The sequence below is a fragment of the Thunnus albacares genome, chromosome 5 (genome assembly GCF_914725855.1).
Source record: "Thunnus albacares chromosome 5, fThuAlb1.1, whole genome shotgun sequence".
NCBI lineage: Eukaryota > Metazoa > Chordata > Actinopteri > Scombriformes > Scombridae > Thunnus > Thunnus albacares.
In genome coordinates this window covers 22,869,181-22,893,724 of record NC_058110.1, presented here as the reverse complement: position 1 = coordinate 22,893,724, position 24,544 = coordinate 22,869,181, and the positions used below count along the sequence as shown (strand labels likewise).

The 24,544-nt window shown below is 41.0% G+C and overlaps 2 protein-coding genes across 13 annotated transcripts in view; both read left to right on the top strand.

The window, feature by feature from the left end:
• Positions 1-8,194, top strand: part of LOC122982207 (serine/threonine-protein kinase WNK2-like) — a 48,381-nt gene extending 40,187 nt beyond the window's left edge. For 7 of the 9 annotated variants that reach the window (XM_044351343.1, XM_044351339.1, XM_044351341.1 and 4 more), the window contains 4 exons: positions 1,426-1,524; positions 4,431-4,475; positions 5,009-5,319; positions 5,446-8,194. In XM_044351343.1, the coding sequence (XP_044207278.1) occupies positions 1,426-1,524; positions 4,431-4,475; positions 5,009-5,319; positions 5,446-5,808 (818 nt within the window). In that variant the 3' untranslated portion in view covers positions 5,809-8,194. The remainder of the gene's footprint in view (positions 1-1,425; positions 1,525-4,430; positions 4,476-5,008; positions 5,320-5,445) is intronic. The other 2 variants (XM_044351344.1, XM_044351345.1) reach the window with 2 other exon arrangements.
• A 418-nt stretch (positions 8,195-8,612) lies between these two features.
• Positions 8,613-23,132, top strand: brpf1 (bromodomain and PHD finger containing, 1). Of its 4 annotated transcripts, none has more exons than XM_044351347.1 (16): positions 8,613-8,858; positions 10,117-10,901; positions 11,414-11,603; positions 11,691-11,978; positions 12,432-12,949; positions 13,071-13,269; positions 13,383-13,514; positions 15,308-15,436; positions 16,273-16,666; positions 17,807-18,106; positions 18,226-18,504; positions 18,596-18,743; positions 19,241-19,374; positions 20,932-21,047; positions 21,158-21,312; positions 21,965-23,132. In XM_044351347.1, exons 2-16 carry the CDS (start codon positions 10,162-10,164, stop codon positions 22,146-22,148), a joined length of 3,906 nt encoding a protein of 1,301 aa, XP_044207282.1. In that variant the 5' UTR covers positions 8,613-8,858; positions 10,117-10,161; the 3' UTR covers positions 22,149-23,132. The 4 variants fall into 4 exon arrangements, with proteins under 4 accessions (XP_044207282.1, XP_044207285.1, XP_044207283.1 ...); XM_044351350.1 differs by lacking the exon at positions 8,613-8,858 and adding an exon at positions 8,937-8,957; XM_044351348.1 differs by lacking the exon at positions 8,613-8,858 and adding an exon at positions 8,973-9,301.
• Positions 23,133-24,544: the final 1,412 nt, after the last annotated feature.

Sequence of the window (24,544 nt, the reverse complement as noted above, 5' to 3'; positions counted from 1 at the left end):
AAGTGGTAAGGATGCACCGATTGGGACTTTGTGAGCTGATATTGATAACCGATAATTGTCTGAGATGTTGAGGTCGGTAATTTAACTGTGAAACAAGTTCACATGATGTAGTCAAGTCAGCTCATTTGTTGATTATGTTCATACACAATTTGCATGTCCCAAAGAATAGTTGTTTGATATGCAATTATCCAAAAATATTACTATAAAACAGTGGAAAATGATCCACACTAATCCTACTATAATCCACAGTATGAGTGTAATGAGGATCAGAATTTGTCTAATGGTTTTTCCATAGCCATTTTGTAACCAAATCAGCAACCAGGCTGTTATTCTAGTTAGTTATTCTATTGCAAGTTAGACAGATGCACAAACTAACAGGCAGTTTTAAGCAACTCTAACCTCTATGACTTTTGCAAAACTACAAACTCTGTTTCTGTTTATAACAACCAATTACATCTGCTGGCTCTGTTTATAGTTTAACACTGTTATGAAGTGAGCAATGACAAAGACCACTGTAACTGCTTGGTACAGTTGGGTTTTTTGGGGGCAGTTTGGGGGCCATTTCTTCACTCATAACTAAACTTTCACATTAAAATGTCACTGTTCCCTTTTTAAAATCTTCCACTAGGAACTAGTTATTTGCTGAATGATATTCATCAGCTCAAAGTTGAAGCATGTCTGACCGTTCCTTATAGATTGAAAAAGGCAATTGATTTATACAATACCTACAAGGTATTACTACTTAAGATGTCAAGAAATCAACAGGTTTGTGCTGCTGATGACTGGATTTCTATCTGAAATCTTTTTGTTAGATGTAAGACTCAGTGTAATTTTTGAAACCAGTTACAAAACCTTAAATGGTGTAAAACTGGCTGATTTCTTTCTTTCAAATTTGGTGATGTAAATGCATTTTCCTAATATTAGCATATCATATTTATTGGAACAATGTCTTCACCCTGTGTTATTGGGTCATTCTGACATGATTTATAACACTAGGATTTGTTGCTAGATTTTATCCTTAAAATCTAGTGTATTTACTCTTTGTATGCTATAACAAAAGCCCCTCTAGGGACAGATTACTCCAAGCTATTAAGACCACAGTACAATACATAATTGTGTTTTCAGTTTGCCAGTGTGTATTTTGTCCTTATCAAATAAGAGATTAATAATAAACGAAAAGAAAAACAAATTTCATGGACAAAACCCTAGCACACACCCATAATACCCTTACCTCTACTATCAGATGTAATTATTGGCTGAAATCCCATCATCAGACCGATAATTATTAAATTTCCCATTTATCATCACTCCTTCTTAGTATCCTTTGCTTTTGATGGTGGGGGTTTCTCATCCCAGTCTGTGTGCACTTTTACAAAGTGTCTCTCTTGTTTCTTCTCTTCTTCCCTCTTATATTCATTTTTACAGGCTGGACGGTTTACCACCAAACGTCAGAGAGAGTCACCTATAAATCTAGTAGCAAACCACGCACTAGATTCCTCAGTGGACCTGTGTCTCTGTCCATCTGTTTGTATTTGTTCTTTTCTATTTTCCCCTCGCTCATTTCCATCTTCTCTTTATTTAACCTTCCTCTCTCTTCTATCCACCAAGTTTCATTTTATTTATATGTTATATAGTAGATCTTCTGTCTCACAGGCCTCCCCACCTGACATCACCCATTTTCTATTTCTTACCCCCTCCCCACCCCCACCCCCACCCCCCCCACCCCCTCCCAGCAACCTCAAAGCTTATATTCTGTATTATTTCTTTTTTTCTGACCACCAGAGGATATCCATCACATCCACATGTGATGCTGGTATTCAAAACTGATACCTACAAATTCAACTGAACATAGGCTCGTGCCACCAGAATGAAAGGCTTGTGCAGCCTGGAAATGTTTCCTTTTCATCTTCAAGCAATCAGTGAAGCAGGTCATATTTCTGTGTAGCTTTTGTTTTAGCTTCTGACTTTGCTAGAAGCTCCTTAACCTTTTACGTCTGTAAGACATTGTAATTGGTGCAGAAGTGTTTTTTCCAGGCACTTAAAGGTAGATTGTGGTACTGTTGGTTCCCACAGTCTTGTTTGTCGCTTCCTGAAAATAGCTCAACACATGTGATGTTCATTAATAAAATATGGGCACTCTTGGGTCTTGAAGTTCTGTATAAGTCTTTATATAAACCCTGAAATGGCTGCTAGAAGTCTGATTTTCGCTTTTGCCCTAAGCATCCATTTTCCAAGAGTCAAGAGTATTCACACTGGAATATTACTGGGACAGGAGTAAATCTGTGACCCCACGACTATTCCCAAAGACCGACCCTCCTTATATACAGGAAATCAGGCTTTTAATTTGACAGCATTTCTTTCAGGAATGAAAAGATACTGACAGCATGACAAATTCACCCTGCTCCTCTGGTGTAAATCACCAAAGCTGTAATGTCAATTTGATTAAAGCTACAATGTGCAGAATTTAAATTTTTTGGAATTTGTTGCCCCCTAGTGGCATCATCAAAAAAGACACTGTGGCTGACATCAACTCACACATGTTTAAAAATAGACATGTACATTTAACACCCATTCAACCAGAGTGGTATCCGTTTGAAAAATAATCCTAACTGCTATATATTTCAATCAATCCTTACCTCTTCAGAACAGTTGCAGGGTGACTTCAGACCAGCTGCGTCTTGTGCAGATATTGAAATCACTTGTTACAATGACAGCTGGGTTTTCATAGTCTGATATTTTTTTTTATGTCATGCTGAAATAAGAACTGATGCCTTATCAAAGCAGTGACTTAACCAAATGGATTGTTAAAAAAATATTGCTCATGGTTACAGGCTAAGAGTAATTCTTGTACTGCTTGATTTCAAGTGCGCGTCCAAGAATGTTTCCACATCGTGGACTACATTGCTGCGTAATCCCCCGTCAGATAGTCGTGCAACCCCAACATTTGTTTTGTCGTACATTTGCGCACTTCTACAGTATGAATGTGACAGCATGTAATACTGTAGCAGCTATCTTCTTAGCGTCCTCATAGTGCTCTGTGAGTAAGACTTCCTCATGGCGTTTTTGTTACTATTAGTCCTCCAGGTGGTAAGCAGTGTCTCTGGTGGTCAGAAAGAATGAAGTAGAGCAAAGAGAATAAGTAACTAGGTCTGTATCAGAATCACCAGTCAGAATCTTAGCATGAAGATTCAGAACGAAACATTTCTAGGGTGTACATGCCTCCGTGTGTGGCCTCCGATACCCAGGCTGCAAGTGACTTTGATATTATTTCCCACCTGTACACAGTCCTCTGGCAATCATCCACTATTCACAGAACCACAGTTACATTCATAACCATTCATTTGTGGGTGTTATGCCCGCACCCACTCATACAAATGCTTTGTGCAGTGCTTTTGGCTTTTTAAAAAAAAAAAAAAAAAAAAAAAAAAACAGACCCCACAAGCACATGGGGGCTAGTTCTCTCCAAACATGGGCCTGAAGTCATACCTTAAACAAGACGGTGTGCCTGTTTGTACAAGTGTGTGTGTGTGTGTACATGTGAGTGAGAATGCCAAAGGCTTTATATCCTTTTTTTATTTGTTGTGTGTTTCCATTCACTGTTAATTTTGATCGTATAACATCTCCTAAGTCAAGGCACTTTGCCCAAGTCAGTAATCCTCTGTACACTAACACAGAGAAAACCCCGCAGCCCTTCCCTGATAGGCAAGGAGATAGAGGAGAGCTCTTTCTGTCCCTCATGTTTGGACGGAGAAGACGTGCATGGTGCAGGCGCCAGGCAGTGCACTGATGGAGACTTGCTCCGCCATATGAAGGGCTGTATCATCAATATTACTACTTTTTTTTTTTTTTTTTTCCCTCCTTCCACTTCTCCTGAGTTACCTGCATGTTTTCTGACAAGTGCTGACTTTGATGAGTTCCAGCTAGTATCTGTGTGCTCTTTCAGTTTTGAAGTTTTATTTATTTTGGTTTCACATTTTGTTTCACAGGCATTCTCACATCGACAAAGGGATCTCTTTTTAATCCAGGCTCCAGTCTTCCTTTCTTAGAAAACACCATTATCTTGTTACTGTCTCTCCTTAACAACAAATGGACTAATAATTCATAATTTACTAAATTTCACAACCAAATCTAAATGATTAGACTTATTTGTCAAGGTGATTAAGACGACAGTGACCGCATTTTACCAGATTTCTGTCCAAACACTTGTAATTGTCCACTTTTCCAATGATTGCCCATATTAAAAAGAACACCTAGGCTCTTTCCTCCAGTCCTCACAAATTTTGAAACCCCTTGTCCTCCTCTCCTCTTTCTCTCTCCCCAATTGTTTTGATAGCTGAGTGTGCTTTTGAAGCAGCTTGTCCACATACCTGTGGTGTGCAGTGTGTCCTGGCCTAACTGTTTCTGTCTTGTGCTGTTTTACCTTTTTATAGGGTCCACTCTGAAACGACTATGTCTAGGCAAAGAGCGCAATAGTAGTAACTATCTCATTTACTTTCTTACTCTCTGTCTTTCTTACTCTGTCTACTATTTTAGTCCGTATGTTTGTATGTGCACTTGTGTTGTTTTTTTTTTCTCTTTATTGTGTTGGCACTTGAAAATGTGGCAGTTCTTGTTGAAATTGTGGGTACTTTCAGATTGTTACTTTAATTTACGTTTTTTTGTCGTTGTTTTGCATGGCAGTGTGCCTACATGTCTTGATTGCTGAATTTTGTCATCGCTTGCATAACAAACATTTCATTTGTTTATAATTCCTCATGAAAGTCATCTATGTCGTAATCCTTTGGCTGCTATGTTGGCAAAATATGTGTCACATTAAAATAAGTTGGAGTTATATTCTCAGGTACTCCGGCCGTAACAAAACAATTAGGACCATTCTTAAAGTATTGACAGTTGTCTTTCATGAAGGTATATTGTGTCCAAAGTGCCTTAAATTACGCCATACAGCAGCCAATTGATTGACTGAATTTTTTGAACTAGACAATTTTTTAAGACCTTTGTGTCTTTTCAGGGTCCTCTCTCAGCACCACCACCACCACCACAGCTCAAACAGCCTCCAGTCAGACACAGCCGTCTCTCACCACGGCCACACCCTCACCATCTCCTCAGCCACTCACAAGACTTGCTCAGGCCCAGACCAACAACAGCAACAACAAGAGAGGCACGTTTACCGATGACCTTCACAAACTGGTAGACGACTGGACGAAGGAGACCGTAGCGGCAGCCCATCAGCCGCGCCCCTCCCTGAACCAGATCAAACAACAGAAACGCCAGCAGGACCTGGAAGGCAGAGCTGCACCAATGGGAGCAGCTACACACGAGGTATTTGGAATGGAGATGTGAGAAGATGTAGGATCAGTTTTTGAGTTGTGCTTCGATCTGTGACATTGGATGCAATTTTGAGGAGGTCTATGCACTATTTTGTACAACAACTCCCTTCTGTTCCAGATGAAATGCCATGTTGGTCCCAGCAAGTTCCAGCTGCCTCTTTCCTGCCCCCTGACTGCTGCTTTAGGCCCTGGTATGCCCACAACCCTAGGTCCCAACTCCTCAGCAATGCTCCCTCCTGGGTACCTTTTGCCAGCAGGTTCCTATGGCGGGATGACTCCCAGTCCTCTTTACACCCAGCAGTGGCCTGGCTTGCCTAGTCCTGTAGGGTCTGTGGGTCCTGTAGGCCTGCTTGGTGCTGCAAGAATGATGCCCTACGCCACAATGGCAAATCCAGGGATCCAAGCCTATCCTCTGGCCATGCACAACCCAGAGAATGGCCCCTGTCCAAAAACCACTAGGACTACTTATTCTGCTAACTAAAAATTGTTAGTGCATATGGGCCGGAAAGTCCAACTCCATTCTATTCTGGTTCACCGGAGCCACACATGTACATAATCTGATCTTGTAAATAACATGACGCAAGTGTTGTTATTCTTTATACAACACCTATATCTGTAGTAACTTGTGTGTGTGTGTGTGTGTGCGCGTGTGTGGATGTATGTGTGTATATTATACAGTACATGTTATGTATGTCTGAATACCTAATGCTTTTTAGCTTTGGTCTTGACTAAATTCAGCCATACAAGACATTTTGTCAGCGGTCACGAAAACATATTTCACCATATTCTTTATTTACTGCATTTATTTTGCCTTTCTCTACAGTTATGTACACTTCAAACACTACATTGGAATCCAAAAACCAGTGGCTTGAGAAACCGTAACAGGACAGTATTTATGACGAAAGTATTTGAAGGAATGTAGTGCCTTGAACATTGATTTATATATTGTTTTTTTTTTTTCTTCTGTGAAACAAAGCATGTCTGCATCCAAGTTATTTTATTTGATGGTAGCTTGAGTGCAGTCTCCTTTTTTTTTTTTTTTTTTTTTTTTAATGCATTACAAACACTTTTGTTTTTGGTTTACATGTGAATGCCCTTGTAGTACTGCACTATTAACACAGTATATGCTCTTATTTAAATAATAAAATCATGTTTTAACCCTTGTTTACTTTCCACCCCTGTGACAGATGGAATGCCATAGTGGTGAGATGTACCGTTGCCTTGCAGAAACAAATGATTAATGTGCGACTGATGAGAGAAGGGAAAAAAAAAAAAAAGATTTAAAAAAAAAAAAAAAAAACGCCAGCAGCCAAAATCCACTCTTTCAGGTCAAATGGTTCAGTTGGACACGGCCTCTTTTTCATAGGACAACAGATGTGTTTGACAGCACAACAAGAGTTGGCAGTGTTATAGCTTTGTGTGCTAGGAAAGGCGGTGTCCAGAGCCATATATACTGTACATATTTCTTTCTACAGTATATTCCTCTGGTAGTGTTCTGATCAGAATGTAGCAATTAATATGTGAAGGCTTGAGGCTTAAAAGTGCAATTTAACCCCTCCACAAAGCTTTGATCGTGGCCTTGCCACAAGCCTTATCACTGATGTGTGCAACAGGAGCAAGCTGAAAAGTTGAACAAAGTTACAAATCACCAAGCAACAGATAAGCAAAGGATAAACATTACACAGCACCAAGCAAACTCTGAATTCACTACTGCTAAATGTTCTTTCAACTTGGCTGTCCTAGTACCCAGCGTACACTGTATGTGAAATGTTTTGTGCAATCACCAGTTAAGTCTGACGATTGATAATTATTTGATGTTTAAAGCTTGATTTTTTTTTTTTCTTGTTTGTTTTTGATGCTGCTATTATCTGAGGTGATTCCACTGTACAGTTAAGCATTATATTCACGTTAGATGGTACTTTAAAAATAATAATAAAAAAACCTCCTCAAATTAAATTAACAAATGAGACACTCATAAAGCAGTGTTATTGCCTTGTTGAAATTTTGATGTGTTTGTTCCCCAGCCTCCTTTCTTTTTTCATTTTCTTTTCAGTAATATATTGCAAAATTCAAATGATACTTGATGTGGGAGATTTGCACAACTTATAGTCTCCCAAAACTCTAACTTATGGTAAAGAGTTTCCTACACTGTATATAGTGGGTTTCATCGCCTGTACTTTTTTATCACTGACAAGCATGGCCAACTTTTCGTGTTCCACAAAACAAAAATAAAACAATACAACTGCTACGGTTAGAAATTTCACATTTCCACAACACATTTGAAACATTTCAGCACCCCAGTCCTGCCAAGCTGTGAATTGTACAGTTTTCTTGTAGTTTATATTTGTACATTTTGTTTGTTTGACTGTGTAGGGGTGGTGGAGGGGTTGCTTTGATGTATATTATCCCATCAATTCGGTTTGAATTGGACTTTTATAGGATATTATGCAGATTCTTCTGCTTTGGTGAAATACTTCCAGTAGTAAGAGATTTCTGTTCTCTGTCACTTGTACCTGGTATATTTTGTTCCACCTCCCCCGCTGCTAACTCATGATGGTGAGCAGAGGAGGGAATAACTATTGTTGGCATATTCATGTGGATGCAGTGATCAAATGGAGCTGAAATGCACAGAGGAGGACCAGCCCTGACATTTCCCACTCTGCTCATCTCGCTCCTCCCTCTCTCTCTGGACAACATTGCCCCCTGGTGAATATGCTCTGATTGTCAAAAGCTTGTATTAAAAAAAAAAAACTGTGTGGGATTGCTTCTGCCTGCTGTATGTCCCACTGCATTACCCCACCCTACCCTGCTGCACTCTAATCACAGACTGTATGTTGAGAGAGAAATAAATATTATTTTGTGCTTGATTGTATTGTCTCATTGTTTTTATTTCCACTTGAAATTGTTGAACATCATCTTATCAAAAGCACATCCTCGTTTGGTACGAGGTTATGTCTATTAGTGAGGATAAATAGAATAAATACACAATCAGGAGTGGTTTATAGAGGATGTGCAAGTGTGTGTGTATGGACTTATTTGAAAGTCTGATGTGAACTCAGGCCAGGCAGAGACACTTCATCCTGCCACCATATTTAAAACAAAGCCACAGATTCGCGACATTCAACACCAAAATATTGATTGTGTAGAAATGAAAAGTAAATTCATTAAAATACGTCCCGAGCGAAATATATTGTATGTTTTCACGGAGGCGTGGTTAAAATGTGCATACAAGCCCTATTTTAATAGCAAAGCCGAGAAATAGATCCCGCTTTGTGTGGCGAATGTGTCAACGCGCGCTCACGGCGTAACGTTACAGCAATGGTTGCCCCTTTTGTTCAACCGAGTTCCTGAATTATTCCCAACACAATGACATGATCGGGATATTATATGGTTTCATAAAACATTTCACTGTACCTACGCTTCCTGCGATCTCCATCTGGGATTAATCTAATGAATTAAAATCGATCTGCAAGCCTTTTTCCGTCTGGTGTGAGGTTTCCCGAAGCACGCAGTCTTGAGGAACGTGGAGTAGTAAGTGTTTATTAGTGCTGATCTGTGGCGTTAAACGGCTGAAGGCTCGTTTTCTGGCTAACTGGGTCACATTTCGAGTGCTAAAAGCTAACATTAAGGGTGATTGCATTTCCTTAGTCCGCCTTAACCCGCTATACAGTGAAAACACGAAGTAGTAGGTTAAAACCCTAATGCAAAATAAGCATGCCTAGCTATGTATGTCTAATCGCACATTTCAGAGGACAACAAAAATGTTAATAGACCTTTGCTATTTGATGAAATAGCTAATAGACCGGATCATAAATGCTCCATTAGTATGTTAACCTCGTCAAATGAGACGTTACGGTGTCATTTTGTTGCTCAGTATGTGGGATTCACAGGGTGAGGTCATTGTGGAGGGAAACACTGTAGCGTCGGGTTGAATGGTCATCTAAACTAACGCTAAGCTGCAGTCAGGCTCCAGTGTATGTGCAACATTAAACACTCCGTTGTTTAACCATTTGTTGTTAGTTAGTCGTAAAAAATACACAGTTACGTTAAAATGACATCTCTCTTTCTGTAGCTAACGTATGCCCTGTGAATGCAGCTAACGTTAATATTTAGCACGCGAATTAAACTAACGTTTCTCAGCTGAATGAGCGAAAAATGAACGGAAGCTACATATAGTCGGTTTGAAACGTTAACTCGACTGGTAGTATGTATATTCTCTGCATGCTATGCTGTTTGGAAAGTGGTGTTGTTGTTTTTCTAGCTGGTGTCTTAGCCTGTTAGCTAACAGCGTTAGGCTGCAATGTTTCATTGTTTGAGGAGGAAACAGTAGAAAGATGCTAAGGCTAACGTTAGCTGGATTATAATGCTGTAACTGCTGTGGTTAGTTTCGTGAGTTGCAAGCTAAATGTTGACCTGTGCACTGTTATTCTCGCCTGTTTGTTATTTTTAAACCCATGGGCTGCAAACTACTTTGAAATTTGCTGTGAAACTGTTAAGCCGTTTGTTGCACGATAACCGAATATAATTGCAGGAACAGTAGCAAAAATATTTACCTAAATTGCACCTGTTATTGGGTGACACAACATCACAATTTGTCTCCTGAGAGTGAGGTTTAGTCACGTGACTGCACCATAACAGGTGCACAAAGTGTAGGCACGACTTGTCTAGTTAGACTGTTGTCTTCAGCAGCTACAGCTCAGTAACTGTAACTGTCAGACAGTAGCAATCTCAATGATAATCTCTGAACTTGATCCTCCCATGGTGCTCCTTTTGTGTTCCCCTGTTTCAGATGTAAACCTGAACAGCATCTGTCCCAGCGGTGGCTGTTGGCACAATGGGGCTGGACTTTGACGTAAAGACATTCTGTCACAATCTGAGGGCCACCAAGCCCCCTTACGAATGCCCCGTGGAGACTTGCCGTAAGGTCTACAAGAGCTACAGTGGCATTGAGTATCACCTTTACCACTATGATCATGACAACCCAACTCCTGCACAGACTATGCCACAGAAGAAGAGGAAGGGGCGGCCTCCTCGCGCCTCACTAGCAGGGTCAGGGGATACGGACGATGGTGGAGGTAACGGAGGTGGGCTGGGGCATGGGGGAAACACACCTGGTAGCCCCAACCGGTCAGAGGTCTCTCACTCCCCGAGCAGGGAGACGATGACCTATGCCCAGGCACAGCGCATGGTGGAGCTGGACATTCAAGGACGCATTCACCGCATTAGCATCTTTGAGAACATTGATGTAGTGTCAGAGGAAGACAGTGACGCAGAGGATGCCCCACCATCCGGTACTGGTGGCGGTGGTGGAGGGGTGTGTAACGGTAGTGATGGTGGAGCTGGAGGTAGTGAGGTAGGAGGTAGCGGCAAGGACCGGCCGGATATCCCGTCTTCTAATGGGGGCAAAGCCACCCCAAAGTCTGGGAAGCATAAGAGTAAAGAAAAGAAGAAGGATGGCTCATCCCATCATCACAGTGCTCAGTCCGGGCCTGCAGTCAAACTTCCTGAGGCGGTGTTCAGAGAACTGGACCAAGAGAGACCTGATGCCCCTCCTCGGCCGTCATCTTACTACAGGTGAGAATTACAAGCCAGTTCATGAATAATTACATACATATATGAGAATTAGAAGCAGTACTATTGACAGGTACACAGCAGTTATGTATGTATATGTGCATAACTGTAGACAGCCTTAATGTGGTTCACTAACACATCACTGAAAATAAACACATATCAGATTACAAAAGTGGCGGTTTATAGTCGTGTGACTGAATAAAGGAGGCATGTCTTTTTTTTATGGAGACAGTAGGTTTAATGAGAAATAGGTTTGAGCAAAGGCCACTGAATTATAAATATTTGAAACATTTACACCATCAGTCACCAGTTTATTTGCTGTTCATCAGCTCATTGTTGTGCATGTATCAGGAAATTACTTTGACCGTAGGTTCTACACATTATTTCTTGTCATTATTTCCCCTTTGTACAGAAGGGGGAAGTTGGTGCCAGTCCTATACTCCCAATTCATTTCTGTGTACTGTTTGTATTCATATACACACACTTTATTCTTCTTTTTCAAATCTGGACTTCAGGTACATTGATAAGTCTGTGGAGGAGCTGGATGAAGAGGTAGAGTATGACATTGATGAGGAGGACTACATCTGGCTTGACATCATGAACGACAAGCGGCGGCGTGATGGTGTGACACCCATCCCTCAGGAGGTCTTTGAGTACCTCATGGACCGCTTAGAGAAGGAATCTTACTTTGAGAGCCACAACAAGGTACCTGAACTTGGAAACTTGTGTGGGAAAAAAATCAGATTTTAACACTGAAACATCCAAATCTAATCTCATTTTCCTTTCTTCCAGGCGGACCCCAGTACCCTAATCGATGAGGATGCTGTCTGCTGCATCTGTAACGATGGCGAGTGTCAGAACAGCAATGTGATCCTGTTCTGCGACATGTGTAACCTGGCGGTACACCAGGAGTGCTATGGTGTGCCTTATATCCCAGAGGGCCAGTGGTTATGTCGTCGCTGCCTCCAGTCGCCAAGTAGAGCTGTGGATTGTGCTCTCTGTCCCAACAAGGGAGGAGCTTTTAAACAGACTGATGATGCACGCTGGGCACATGTAGTGTGTGCCCTCTGGATCCCAGAGGTGAAGCCATACACCACTACATGTATTCTTGATTAGAACTAAATAACCATGCAGATACTGAAGTGCTCTGCATCATGCTGTGTTCATCTGTGCTGCACACAGCCTCCCTTCAGAGTCGCTTTAATTTTTCATTGTGCATAAACATTTAACGTTAATAATTGATGTTTACACAGTCCAGACCTTGAAGATGATACATAGATACAACATAGAGGTTACAGAACATATATATACACTATGTAGTGCACCAACATCAGTGGTTTCTCAGCTTGTTCAGCTGCATGTTAACTGCAAGTGCTTCAATAAATAGCACTACATGCATGAATTATAGAATGCAAAAATATCATTAATGTTAATGTACAGTTTAGCAGTTCTCAGTCAGTCTGTTACCTTGTTACTCTCCCAACCCTTTGATTGCGGTCTCATAATGAAATTAATTTTACTGCCTCTTCTCAGGTCTGCTTCGCTAACACAGTCTTCCTGGAGCCGATCGATAGTATTGAGCACATCCCTCCCGCACGCTGGAAGCTTACCTGCTACATCTGCAAGCAGCGTGGCTCAGGTGCCTGCATTCAGTGCCACAAAGCCAACTGTTACACAGCCTTCCACGTCACCTGTGCCCAGCAGGCGGGCCTCTATATGAAAATGGAGCCTGTCAGAGAGACCGGGGCTAATGGCACCTCTTTCAGCGTCCGCAAGACTGCTTACTGTGACATCCACACGCCCCCGGGATCAGCCCGACCTTTAGGAGGAGTCGGCGGGGCCAGTATGGGTTCGTCGCACAGCGAGGGAGAGCTGGAGGAGGATGATGAGCCCAGCATCGGCCATGACGATGACTCCAAGGGCTGGAGCTCTGAGCGAGCCAAGAGGGCGAAGGCCAAGTCCAGGCTGAAGATGAAGAGAGCGAGAAAGATCTTAGCTGAGAGGAGAGCTGCTGCGCCAGTGGTGTCTGTGCCGTGTATACCTCCCCACAGGTACGTACACACTACATATTACACCTGTGTTGCATGTGCTGCTCAGCTCTAAGAAGCACATACGTTTTATGTTCAAGACATAAGAGTACAAAAGTTAAGTCGTGTTTGTTGTGTTTTTCAGACTGAGCAAAATCACCAGTAACTTGACGGTACCCAGGAAGAGCCAGTTCATGCAACGACTTCACAGCTACTGGACGCTGAAGAGGCAAAGTCGCAACGGCGTACCTCTGCTGCGACGACTCCAAACCCACCTGCAGTCACAACGACACATCGATCCCCTCCCACCGCAGCCGTCGACCCAACTTCCTTCGGCAACTTGTGTAATTGTTAAGCAAACGTAGCAGCTCCTTTTAGTGTGTATTACTGTAATTGTTTCCTGGCATAATTCAGCTGTCTGACGTGTCTGTGGGTTTTGCGTATGTTTTCACTGCAGAGGGACAGCGAGGAGAAACAGACCGCTTTAAAGGAGCAGTTGAAGGCATGGCAGAGACTGAGACACGACTTGGAGAGAGCCAGGCTGCTGGTGGAGCTCATCCGCAAGAGGGAAAAACTCAAGAGGGAGACGGTGAGACACAAATTAGATTTATTTCTGTCACTAACATAAATCAAAACCCTCACACTAGCACACAGTGATCCTCCTAGCGAACTGGGGTCTATTTCAGGAAGCAGGTTGAACAAACTCTGAGCCTAACTCTCAACACACGCATAGCAAATGAAAAAAGCCATCATCAATGGAGCTCTGATACTTCGATTCACCATGGCAACAGGTAAATAAAAGGCAGAGTCTCCATTTTAATCCAGTGGAGGTGGAAACATTGATGCGTGTGCATGCAGACTGTGAACATCTTTAAAAAAACAGCAGTGACAGAGCAATGAGTTTGAGTGGGCAAAAGTGTCTATATTTTATTCAGCGTAGTCCGTTAATTCATCATTTACCAGACCCGAATTTCCTTAATGGCTGATAAAGTAATGGAAACTTACTGTGTAGCCTATTAGGCTTTACATTATATTTTAAATATATTCAGCTGTGACTGGGACAAAACACAGGGGGCAGCAACAAAAAGGTAGAAAAAAGATATTTAAGATATCGTAAAAAAAAAAAAAAGATTAAAAAAAAATATATAAATCAAACAAATAAGACATATTTTACATAGAAAAATATATTGGAACTTCACAGTCTGATCCAGTAATAATGAATTTAGTGATTTGCAGGTGAAAAGACGTTAAGGGTAAAACTTAGCGTGAATTTTTCTTTTGGATCTTGGCTAAACAGCATTCAGTTACTTTATATCAACACAGTCACTGAATTACTGTTAAAACACATTAAGACTATATGCAGCCTAAAAAAACCTCATTTTTATTTGCATTTAGTTTTAAAATCTTAAAGTCTGCAGCTGCACCACAATCCTGCTCCCTCAGAAATATTAACATATAATCTCCAACATGACATGAAAACTGTGATAGGACTGTTCCATCGGAGCGACCAATCACACCATGAGAAATAGGAGATTATTATTGATTGAAAGCGGTAACTGTACATAGTCCTTGTGTAACAAATTAATATACAACTGGGATTAATTCTGATATAAACCTCTACAAATGAATGCGCTGTAACATACTTTGATATCGCTTGAATGAATGACAGCTGCTTCAGGCTTTGCAGGAACAGACAGAGACAAACTCAGGATCTGTTGAAGAAAACCTGCCAGAGAGCAGGTTAGGTTCACCAAGTCAGTTACCGTGGTTACCGTGGTAACTGACTCAGAGTTAAAGGGAAAACTCAGAATTTCCCTCATCTCAGAGTTAACAAACTCAGAGTTTTCACTAAACCTGCTCTCTGGAATACACCTCTGTATAGGACAGCAGTTTGTACACAACTCGTGTCTTTGGATTAGATTTACTTCCGTGCAGACAATGAAACACCATTTCAGTATTTAGGTCCAAAGACTTTTCATACAATCTAAAAGCGATTTTTGATTAAATATTTTTTATTTTTCTACCTCTCTGTAGTCTCTTATTATCTGAATTTGTCTCAGAGGTTGAGACTTTATTTGTTATCGTCATTCCTGGTCAGGTGCAGCTACAGACTGCTTAATACTTATACATATGAGTGTATGGGCACATATGTAATTTGTGTACGCGCACACACACACACACACACACACACACACACACACGGTTTTTACTCCACAGACTTCTCAGCCTCACACCGTTCAGTTCAGTTCAGATTTTATTGTCCCTCCAGGGGGAAATGTGGTTTGCAGTAGAGGGTAAAAACACAAACACAACATAGAAGTCCATGTTAATTTATTCAGTCAGCAGGTGTACATTATCTATTAAAAATGCCTTTGTGTTCAGATTAAAGTGCAGCAGATGGCGCTGGAGATCCAGCTGACGCCCCTCCTGGTGCTCTTGAGGAGTACGTTGGAACAATTGCAGGAAAGAGACACTAACAACTTTTTCACTGAGCCTGTACCCCTGGCAGAGGTAAATACACACATCCACACACACTCAAGAGGTTTTCATATTCACTTAAGATATGTGTCCACTTGTCATATCAATGTGAGTTTTGATATCTGATCACATTAGTGTATTTATTTTTATCTCCTCCAGTTATTTACTATATATGTGTCTAAACAAAAAAATCACATATTTACATTTTTATTTTCAATGATTATTTATAATTTGTTAATACAAAAAATATATTTTACTTTTATATTGTTGTTTGGATGCTTTTAACAGTTTTTAGTGATGTATAGTTATGTGTTGTTTTTTATCTATGGTTTACTAGGTGGATATTTATTTCCTGCGTTTTTGTAATCAGCCTTGGTTGATTAGGATGGCAGTACTGTAATACCCTTGTAATGGATGAATAAAGAGAACCTTTGAATATTGTTATATTTATTTGTAAAAATGTGCTGCTTCAAAATCTTTCATACAACTCTCTTTAATGGTACATTTTGAGGGAACCTCGGCAAAAATATTTGTGTGTTTATGTGAAAATCATTTGCCGTTATGTCGGCCATTATCTCATTTAGATATTAGCCTGAAACTTGAATATTGTTCAGGCTGTGCTCTTGACCTATAACTTCATGTCTGGCATTAGATAATAGGGCTGCAACTAACTATTACTTATAATCATTATTATTATTATTATGAATTAATCTGCTGATTCTTTTCTGGATTAATCAGTTGATTGTTTAGTCAATGTTATGTTAAAAATGGCGTTCACAGTTTCTTAGAGGCCAAAGTGATGTCTTCAATTAAGACTTATGATGTTCAATAGATAGATATGACACTGATCTCTACCCTCTACGATCCAGGTGCCAGACTACCTGGACCACATTGACACTCCAATGGACTTCCAGACCATGTGGAACCTGCTGGAGTCCCATCGCTACCTCACTTTTGAGGCCTTTGAGGCCGATTTTGGTCTCATTGTCAACAACTGCCTCAAGTACAATGCCAAGGACACCGTCTTCTACCGCGCTGCCCTGCGGCTCAGAGAGATGGGCGGGGCCGTCATGAGAACCGCCAGGCGCCAAGCTGAACGGATAGGCTTCGACTATGAGACTGGCATGCACCTCCCCAGAGAGCCGAGCCCAGACAGTCAGCGTGACCAAGAGAGAGAGAGGGAGAGAGAAAGGGAGCGAGAGCGGGAGCGAGACAGGGACAGGGACAGAGAAAGAGACCGGCCATTATCTTCTAATGAAGATGGTAAGTGACCTTCTCTCACTTTGGCTGGGAAGTTTTTGGCAACCAAAACATTTCCCTTTAGCACCAAAAAAATAGGTGAGAGGCAAAATATTTCAAATAATTGATCTTTGGCTCAAAGAAATACAAAGAACTAGTAGGTCGTCCAACTGCATTTTGCTGGCTAATTAATACCTTAGATTTAGAGAAAATACAATATGTTCTAAAATGACAGACTTTCACAATTTAGGAACATTGGCAGGCCTTCATTATATAGCTGAGAGCCAGAGGAAATTTTACACTTGTGCTTTATTTCACAGTATCACACCAGTGTAATTGAAATACAGGATGATCACTGGAACAGAATTAGACGTATCTGGGGTCAGATGCTGAATAAAAATACACTCACTTGCCAGCTTAATAAGTACATCTTTGTAAATACCGATGCAGGATGATACAGCCCTACAAGAAATCCTACATTCATACATGTTATTATGTATTTTTATTTTATATGCAGTGCTGTTGTATTGTATTGGGTTGAGAGGTGTTTTTAATAATTTGACCATCCCTTTTATATGAATCAGACCCCAAAATTGCCATTAAAATAAATCAATTCCTCTTAGAAACAGATTGAATAAAACCTGAACTTTATAACCTTCATGAAAGTAGGATTTCTTGCAGGCCTGTTGTATTATACTGCATTAGTTTCATCGAGGTGTACCAAATAAACTAGCAGGTGTATAATCTAGAGAAAAAAAGATCTTTGGCGCAGTAAAGCCTCTTGACCAGTAGGTGGCACAAGTCATTCATGCTGCTTAGTTGCTAAAAACATGTTTGTGTAAACTTTCTTACGTCACTTGATTTAAAACCAAACTGTATCCTTTGTTACTTGATTAACTGACTTGACATATTTTAACTGCCATTAAAATAATTTTGAACAGCCTCAGATTTAATTTGGTGAAACTTGCAGACATGGTGTATTCGGTACAGCATGTACCAATATTACACAAATTAGCACAATGTGATAATCTGTATGGTAGCACTGATATTCATCAGGACATCAGGAAACCACCCACATCCACCCTTTTGGTAGTTTCCACACATTTGGTAGTTTCCACACATTTTTAATCATTTAATCATTTTCTCTTTCCATGCCTCTACCAGACCTGCTCCTGCCAGAGAACAGGCGGCGGCTACCGCTGGAAGAGCAGCTGCATTACTTGCAGGTGCGTCTGGATGAGGTCAGCTCAGGGAAGCACAGCATTGGTCAATCTCGTAGAGCCAAAGCTCTGAGAAAGGAGATCAGTGTCATCAAGAGGAAGCTCGCGCACCAGCGGGAGGGAGGCTCCGGTATGGGCTCCAGGGAGTCTGTTGGAGTAGGAGATCGGGGCTCTTCCCTCCCCCATCACCCATCCTCCGCAGGACACCATGACGAGGGGGGAGAGAGCAGCAGCCAGGAGAAGGGTGCGTCTAAGAGAATGTATTAGTAATAGTAACCCCAAAAATAATGCAATGATGTAAAAGGTAAGTACATAATTAACATTTGCTTTCATTTTAACATATAAACTTCTCTCTCCCTCAAGATCTGAGTGTGTCCTCATCTGCCTTGGCTCCAGAGGTGGGCCGTCGGACGTCTGTTCTCTTCTCCAAGAAGAACCCGAAAATGGCCGGACCCCCCAAGAGGCCAGGACGCCCTCCCAAGAACCGGGATGCTGGCTACGGTGGGACAGGGGTGAGCCCCAGCCCTATCGGTCCCCCTCAGCTGCCCCTGCTGTCACCAACCAGGCAGAGGAAGAGGCCGCGCAGCCCACACAGCAGCTCCAGCTCTGACAGTGACAGTGACAATGATGACCTGCTGCCAGGTACTGTAGCCAAATGCATAGTAGATGTACAATTGTTAAGTTGCACACACTCACTTCTCTCTCCCTCTCCCCCTTTCTGTCTTTTCCTCAGGTTTGCCAAGTAACGGTTTTGATGGAGGAAACCAGCCAGTGACAGAAAGCTTCCGTGTCTACAGAAATGAGCCACGACTTCCTCGTTCCAGCTCAGACTCTGAGTCCACAACCAGTAGCAGCAGCAGCGCAGCTTCTGACAGGACCAGGTGAATAATGCACAAACATTCTGTATGTTCACAAGTTTGGCAGAGTAGATATTCTTTAAAATGTTATTGAAAGCTCTTCTAATTCAATGTTTTTCTTTGAACAACAATAAAGTGACTACATGTAAAGTGAAAGAGATCGCTTGCGGAGCTCTGTAGCTCTGTGGGTTTATTAGCCTCCCTCAGCACATTTTTGGAGGTGTTTGTCAAATTCAGAAGGCAATGTTGAGTCATCATAGTCGCAGCAAGTTTTTCCTCCCCCACGTGGCAAAAAAATCAGTTAACGTAGCTTTAAAGAGCTTACTGTTATACAAGAAGCCTCTCAACTGTATTATGGCTTTTATACAGTGGTTAAATACATATGTATTAATTGTTTTTAGTTGTACCTAAACAAGTATAAAACCACAAGAAAACAAGATCACCAGCAACCTCTTGTTAAAGTTAAAAAAAAAAAAAAAAGTTATATGCATCTTTAAAGCCCTCTCTCTCTTCTCGCTCAGTACGACGCCGTCTAAACAGGGCAGAGGAAAGGCGTCGTTCTCTCGCTCCGCCTTCCAGGAGGACAGCAGTGAGGAGACGTCTGGCACAGAAAATGATTCCTACTCTGTGGGAGGATCACGGAGTGTTTCACACTGTAAGCACATTTTCTCATGCTCAGACACACATATGCATGCAACTCCTGTTTCAGCGCATACACAATTAGTTTTAATGTAGTTTGTATTTCAGTACAGTTAAGCTGCAGCATCTTTGAGTCTGTAACCACGAAGACCAAGACGTTTGTATTCATCTCTCATGTGATCTGATCTGACTCAGAATTCTAAAGATCATGGGAAAGATTACTAATGATGTTCATATCCTGAGTAATGTTTGAGACTTCCCCTTACATTTATGATATTCTTCAATCCATGCCAAAATCCATTCCTAGAAAGGAAAAACTCCTTTTATTTGACCATCACTCAGACTCAGACAACTTTATTTATCCTGAAAGGGCAATTAATTCAGTTTGGCAGTGTACCCAGACCATGCATAAGAAACAAAAAACAAACAAACAAATAACAGACAGATCTATGCCGGAGACAGTCAGTACACAGGTACTCACAGACATGTAAATAAATGAACAATAAATAGATACATGAGAAATAAGTAAAATCCTAGTCCCAGCAATAACAAGCCCCAGAATGATTAGTTAAGACAATAAAACTCAACGAGTATGGAAATATTATTCATTCCACACACTGCTATCAAGGTTTAACAGCCTGATGGCAGAAGGAATGAAGGATTTTGAGAGACGATTTGTCTTCACAAGTGGCGCTGTAAAACGCCTGAGGGCATTAAAATGAAGTCAGAGGACAGGATGTGGTCGGGTTGGGAAACTCTCTTTTTCTTCTTATCTATGTTTTTTTGACCCAATGCCTCTCCCACAGAGAACGCAAGTCTCTTTGCCAGATACCAATTATCCTAGAACAGACTTTCACAATATTGTAGAGGCAGTTCTTGTCCTTGACAGAGAGACCCCCAAACCAACAAATAAAAGAAAATATTAAGATACTTTCAATAAAAGACTGATAGAAAATACATAAGATGTCCTTACACACATTCAAAGAATTTAACTTCCTTAGCAGGTGAATCTCTCTCAGTGTTAACATCAAACTTCAGTTTGGAGTCGAACACAGTTCCTAAATACTTATGTGTCAACAATCTCAACATTGTCACCATGGATAGTACTATAATAAGTACTAATAAACTGGAAATTGGCCTTTAAGATCAAAATAGCGTGATGACATGACACTTATTTTTGAGTCTGTGGTTGATATTGCAATAGTTTGCAGTAAAACAAAGAACAAAGGAAAAAGCTGAAAATAAAACATAAATGTCACATTTCACAATTTTGCTTACTTGTCATTGCTTTAACATGACTTGTTGCCTGTTGTAAGGAGTGAAAATGACGCCTCATAAAACAAAATGCCAAGATCCGTATTCATCATGTGAACTCCCAGGCTTAAATCATGACATGCCAACCCATCTCTCATCAAGTCATTTCACAAAATGTTGAAATGTTTCTTGCAAGTTACAGCGAAAAGGGATGTTCCTTATATAAACACATCTCAATGTGATTATGGCCATAACCTCTGAGCTACAAAAGAGGTTGCATAATGATGACTGTTCCTTTTTCTGTGGTCTTACCGTAAAGTGGTGCGCGGTCGGGCCAGGTCAGGGTGTTGGATGACCTCTGATGACTATTCTTCCCTGGAGGCTTTGGACCTGGTGTGGGCCAAGTGCAGGGGCTATCCTTCATATCCTGCTCTGGTGAGACACAAGTGCACGCTGCAAATGGCGTAGACCAAAGTTCACATAAGGACATTGTGTAGGTTCATAGCTGTATGTGTAACCCTCCTTTTGCCATTGTTTGCCTGCAGATAATTGACCCGAAGATGCCCAGGGAGGGGGTGTTCCACCGGGGTGTCCCAATCCCTGTCCCACCTTTGGATGTACTAAAACTAGGGGAGCAAATGACCCAGGAGGCCAGGGAGCACCTGTTCCTGGTCCTCTTCTTCGACAACAAGAGAACCTGGTCAGTGCTCTGGTTCATCTCGTCTCATCTTTTTGTGTTCATGCATCGTTCTACTGTATCATATTGTCAATAATCGTCTTTGATTGTTCTCTCTCTAATGTGTTCTTCAAAAATTATGAAGCAATACAAAACGCTTGACAAAGCGAAAGCCTCATTTTACTGAATACGTGCACACAAACAGCTCTGTGTCAATTGTGCAAAGGAAGCTGCGCTCCTTGTGCTGCAGTGCCAGATGACAGAATGTTTAGCAGAAATAGGGCAAGAGTGGTTTTAGAGAAGAGGGGAAAAAACACATTGTATTTTAGGTCACTGTGTGTAATCACATGCATTCAAATTTCAAAGAAAAAAAATCTCTAAGAAACTTAATGACAGCAGCATGTCAAACACAAACACAGAGTTCAACTGCTTTTAGTTGATACCTGCTGAAGTATGGGTGATCTGTCTATGCCTTTTAGAATAATTTCAATACACTTCAAAAAGCTATCATCTATATCAGGACTGGTGTGTGTGTATGTTAAGTTTCACTGTGCATTTATTTTTGCTTTTAATGCATGTTGTTTTACTTGGTTAAATTCACTGTACCTCACAGAAAAACAAAGTTTGATTGGAGCCGAACTAACACTTCAGTGTATGTATGTTTGTGCACATGCAGGCAGTGGCTACCGCGCTCTAAGCTGGTGCCACTCGGGGTGGACCAGGAGCTGGACAAGGAGAAGATGCTGGAGGGCAGGAAATCGAACATACGCAAGTCAGTGCAAGTGGCATACCACCGTGCCATGCAGCACCGCAGCAAGGTGCAAGGCGACCCCAGCAGCGAGACCAGTGACAGTGACTGAACACACACGTGCGCACAGACCTTATCTGTGGGTCTTCGCAGGTGTTGTGGAGTATACGTTTCTCAGCAGAGAGCCCAGCCCTACATCGCAGAACACAGAAAACAGTGCCAGTAGCACAGAGTGGAAAAAAAGATCCACTATATTGGCCCCAGGACACACACACACACACACACACACACACACACACACACACACTCATGCACACTAAGCCGTATTTAATCTGACATGTAAAATATTGTATTTAAGAGAATTGAAAAAAAAGGTAATAATAATAATAATAATAATGGAAAAAGATTCTATGTTCAGAATCATGAATCAAAATATTCCTCGTATGTGGTTGATAAATGTTTATTAACAAATGAGATGATGGTTTACATACTCAAAAAAAAAAAAATGAACATAGTATTACACACACATTCACACATGTAGTTTTACACTTGAACGGGGAAATGCATGCAGTGTACAATAAATGCACACACTGTGGGAACAGCTGCAAATGCCATTGCCCCAGCACGTCTTCTTCACATCCACCTCTCAAAAAAAAAAGAGAGAAAGAGAAAAAAAAAACAACAGGCCTGGTGCTAAAGTTCAGTCATTTGTCAGTGGAGCACAAAAAAAGAGAGACTGTTGCAGCCTAAACTGTGGGCAAACCAACTTAATGTTATTTATTCTGCTTACTCCTTCTCAACAAGGTCCACAAGCTCGTCTCAACACGGACTACTTCTTATCACTCCGGCCGCACAAGAAATCGTTGTGTGGTCCTTTTCGTCTGTCACTCTGTGTTCATCATGTCTCCTGTTTTATACGGTTTTGTTAACGTACGTCTGTGTCAAACAGGCCGCTGGTCAATGAATAATGAGGACTAAACTGAAACACATGATCGCCTCACTGTCTGTCTTAGTCTCAGGCTGATGGCTTTAGAACTTTTATATATACAGATTGCATAAAGATAGAAGTTTAATAAAAAGAATTGAGTTTTTTAAACTTGTGGTTTGTGGTCTTTGTGTATCTACATGTGAGAGTGAATTGTGTTTGTTCACCCTTTTGAGTGTTCTTTCTGACATCCCAATTGCTTGCCGGAGACTATTGTGTAAAATATTTGAAAAATTCCGTACTCCTCCCATTACCTCTTTCCAAGGAAAGAGTCATACAGTAAGTGCGTCTTAAGATTTATGACGCTGTGTGTTTCAGGAACAGATTAGACTGGTATCACAACACTTGAGTTCAGGTGCAAGATTGCCATCGATGAACATAACCAATCAGGTTTCATGTTTCCTTAGAAGGATTATCTATGCTGCAAAGACAAGTTTAGGCTTTAGGGTCCAAATTTGCATACATCCTTAAGTAAACTTCCTCTTACAACATGGCAAGCACTATTACCCAACATCTGACAGCTTGAACACTGATCATATCTTGGCTTGTGCTCAGTTCTGATGTTTACCAAGCTGAAAACACTCATTCATTTCCAAGTCTGACCTAAAACAATAGTCAGGTGTCCAAATTAACATTGACGCATTTTTCTTGCTGCCTTCATTCCTCCTGTCCATTCCTAATGCACATTTAATGTGATGAGGGACAAACCCCATAGATTCCTTCTGCGTGAGTTTACTTGAAGCTAATATGAAGCTCAAGCCGTCCAAAATAGTCAAATAAATTTAATATCTTCTAAAGTTATTGTCTTTTTAACACTAAATTCCCACTTGGAGCTGAAGATGAAAACACTGTCTAGAGACTAACTGTGAAAGATATCCACTCAGATAAACGTTAAAATACATTTGTGATCAAAACGAGGACTGTAGATTTTGTCCTCCATAACTAACATTGGAGGAAATTGTCTAATGTATGTTCAGTATGAACAGGAGGAATGATTACAGCAAGAAAAAAAATGTTTGAATGTCCATATGGGCATCTGACTATTGTTTTAAGACAGACTATCCTGTGTTAGTGGATCACTTCTCTGTGAAGGTGGTGCAGTTAATGTAAAGTTACAGTCGGGGCTTTACCACAAGTTCCTTACACTGGTCCTGCGGGTTTTCCGCCCTGAGCAGTTTTTTAAGGTACATAAAGTGCATACTCACTGTACACCGGTTCCACTGGTTGGTCAACATTTTCAAAAACACCATGAGTACCAGGTCTCATTAATATACCTTGTCCAGATTCTAAATGCCCAGATGTGGCCATGGATTGCTACTGATTTTGAAATTCATTTGAAAACCTTGTAAAATAAAAGAAGTCATACAAAACAGGGTCAAGGGCCTAAAAAAAAGGGCACCAACCATGTCAGTGCTTTTTCAAGTTTAATACCTTACATTGTATCACATTTTACACTCCTTTAAAGCTACATTTACCATAAATTGACTGACTGTTTAAAAGATCAGTCATAATTTGAGCTCATT

What these genes read in the sequence shown, in the direction of transcription:
- brpf1 (XM_044351347.1), top strand. Translation starts at nt 10,162, where the DNA reads ATGGGGCTGGACTTTGACGTAAAGACATTCTGTCACAATCTGAGGGCC. An exon ending in GAGCAGCAGCCAGGAGAAGG is followed by an intron (nt 18,107 to 18,225) that starts GTGCGTCTAAGA and finishes CTCTCCCTCAAG; the next exon opens with ATCTGAGTGTGTCCTCATCT. An exon ending in ATCACGGAGTGTTTCACACT is followed by an intron (nt 19,375 to 20,931) that starts GTAAGCACATTT and finishes CTTACCGTAAAG; the next exon opens with TGGTGCGCGGTCGGGCCAGG.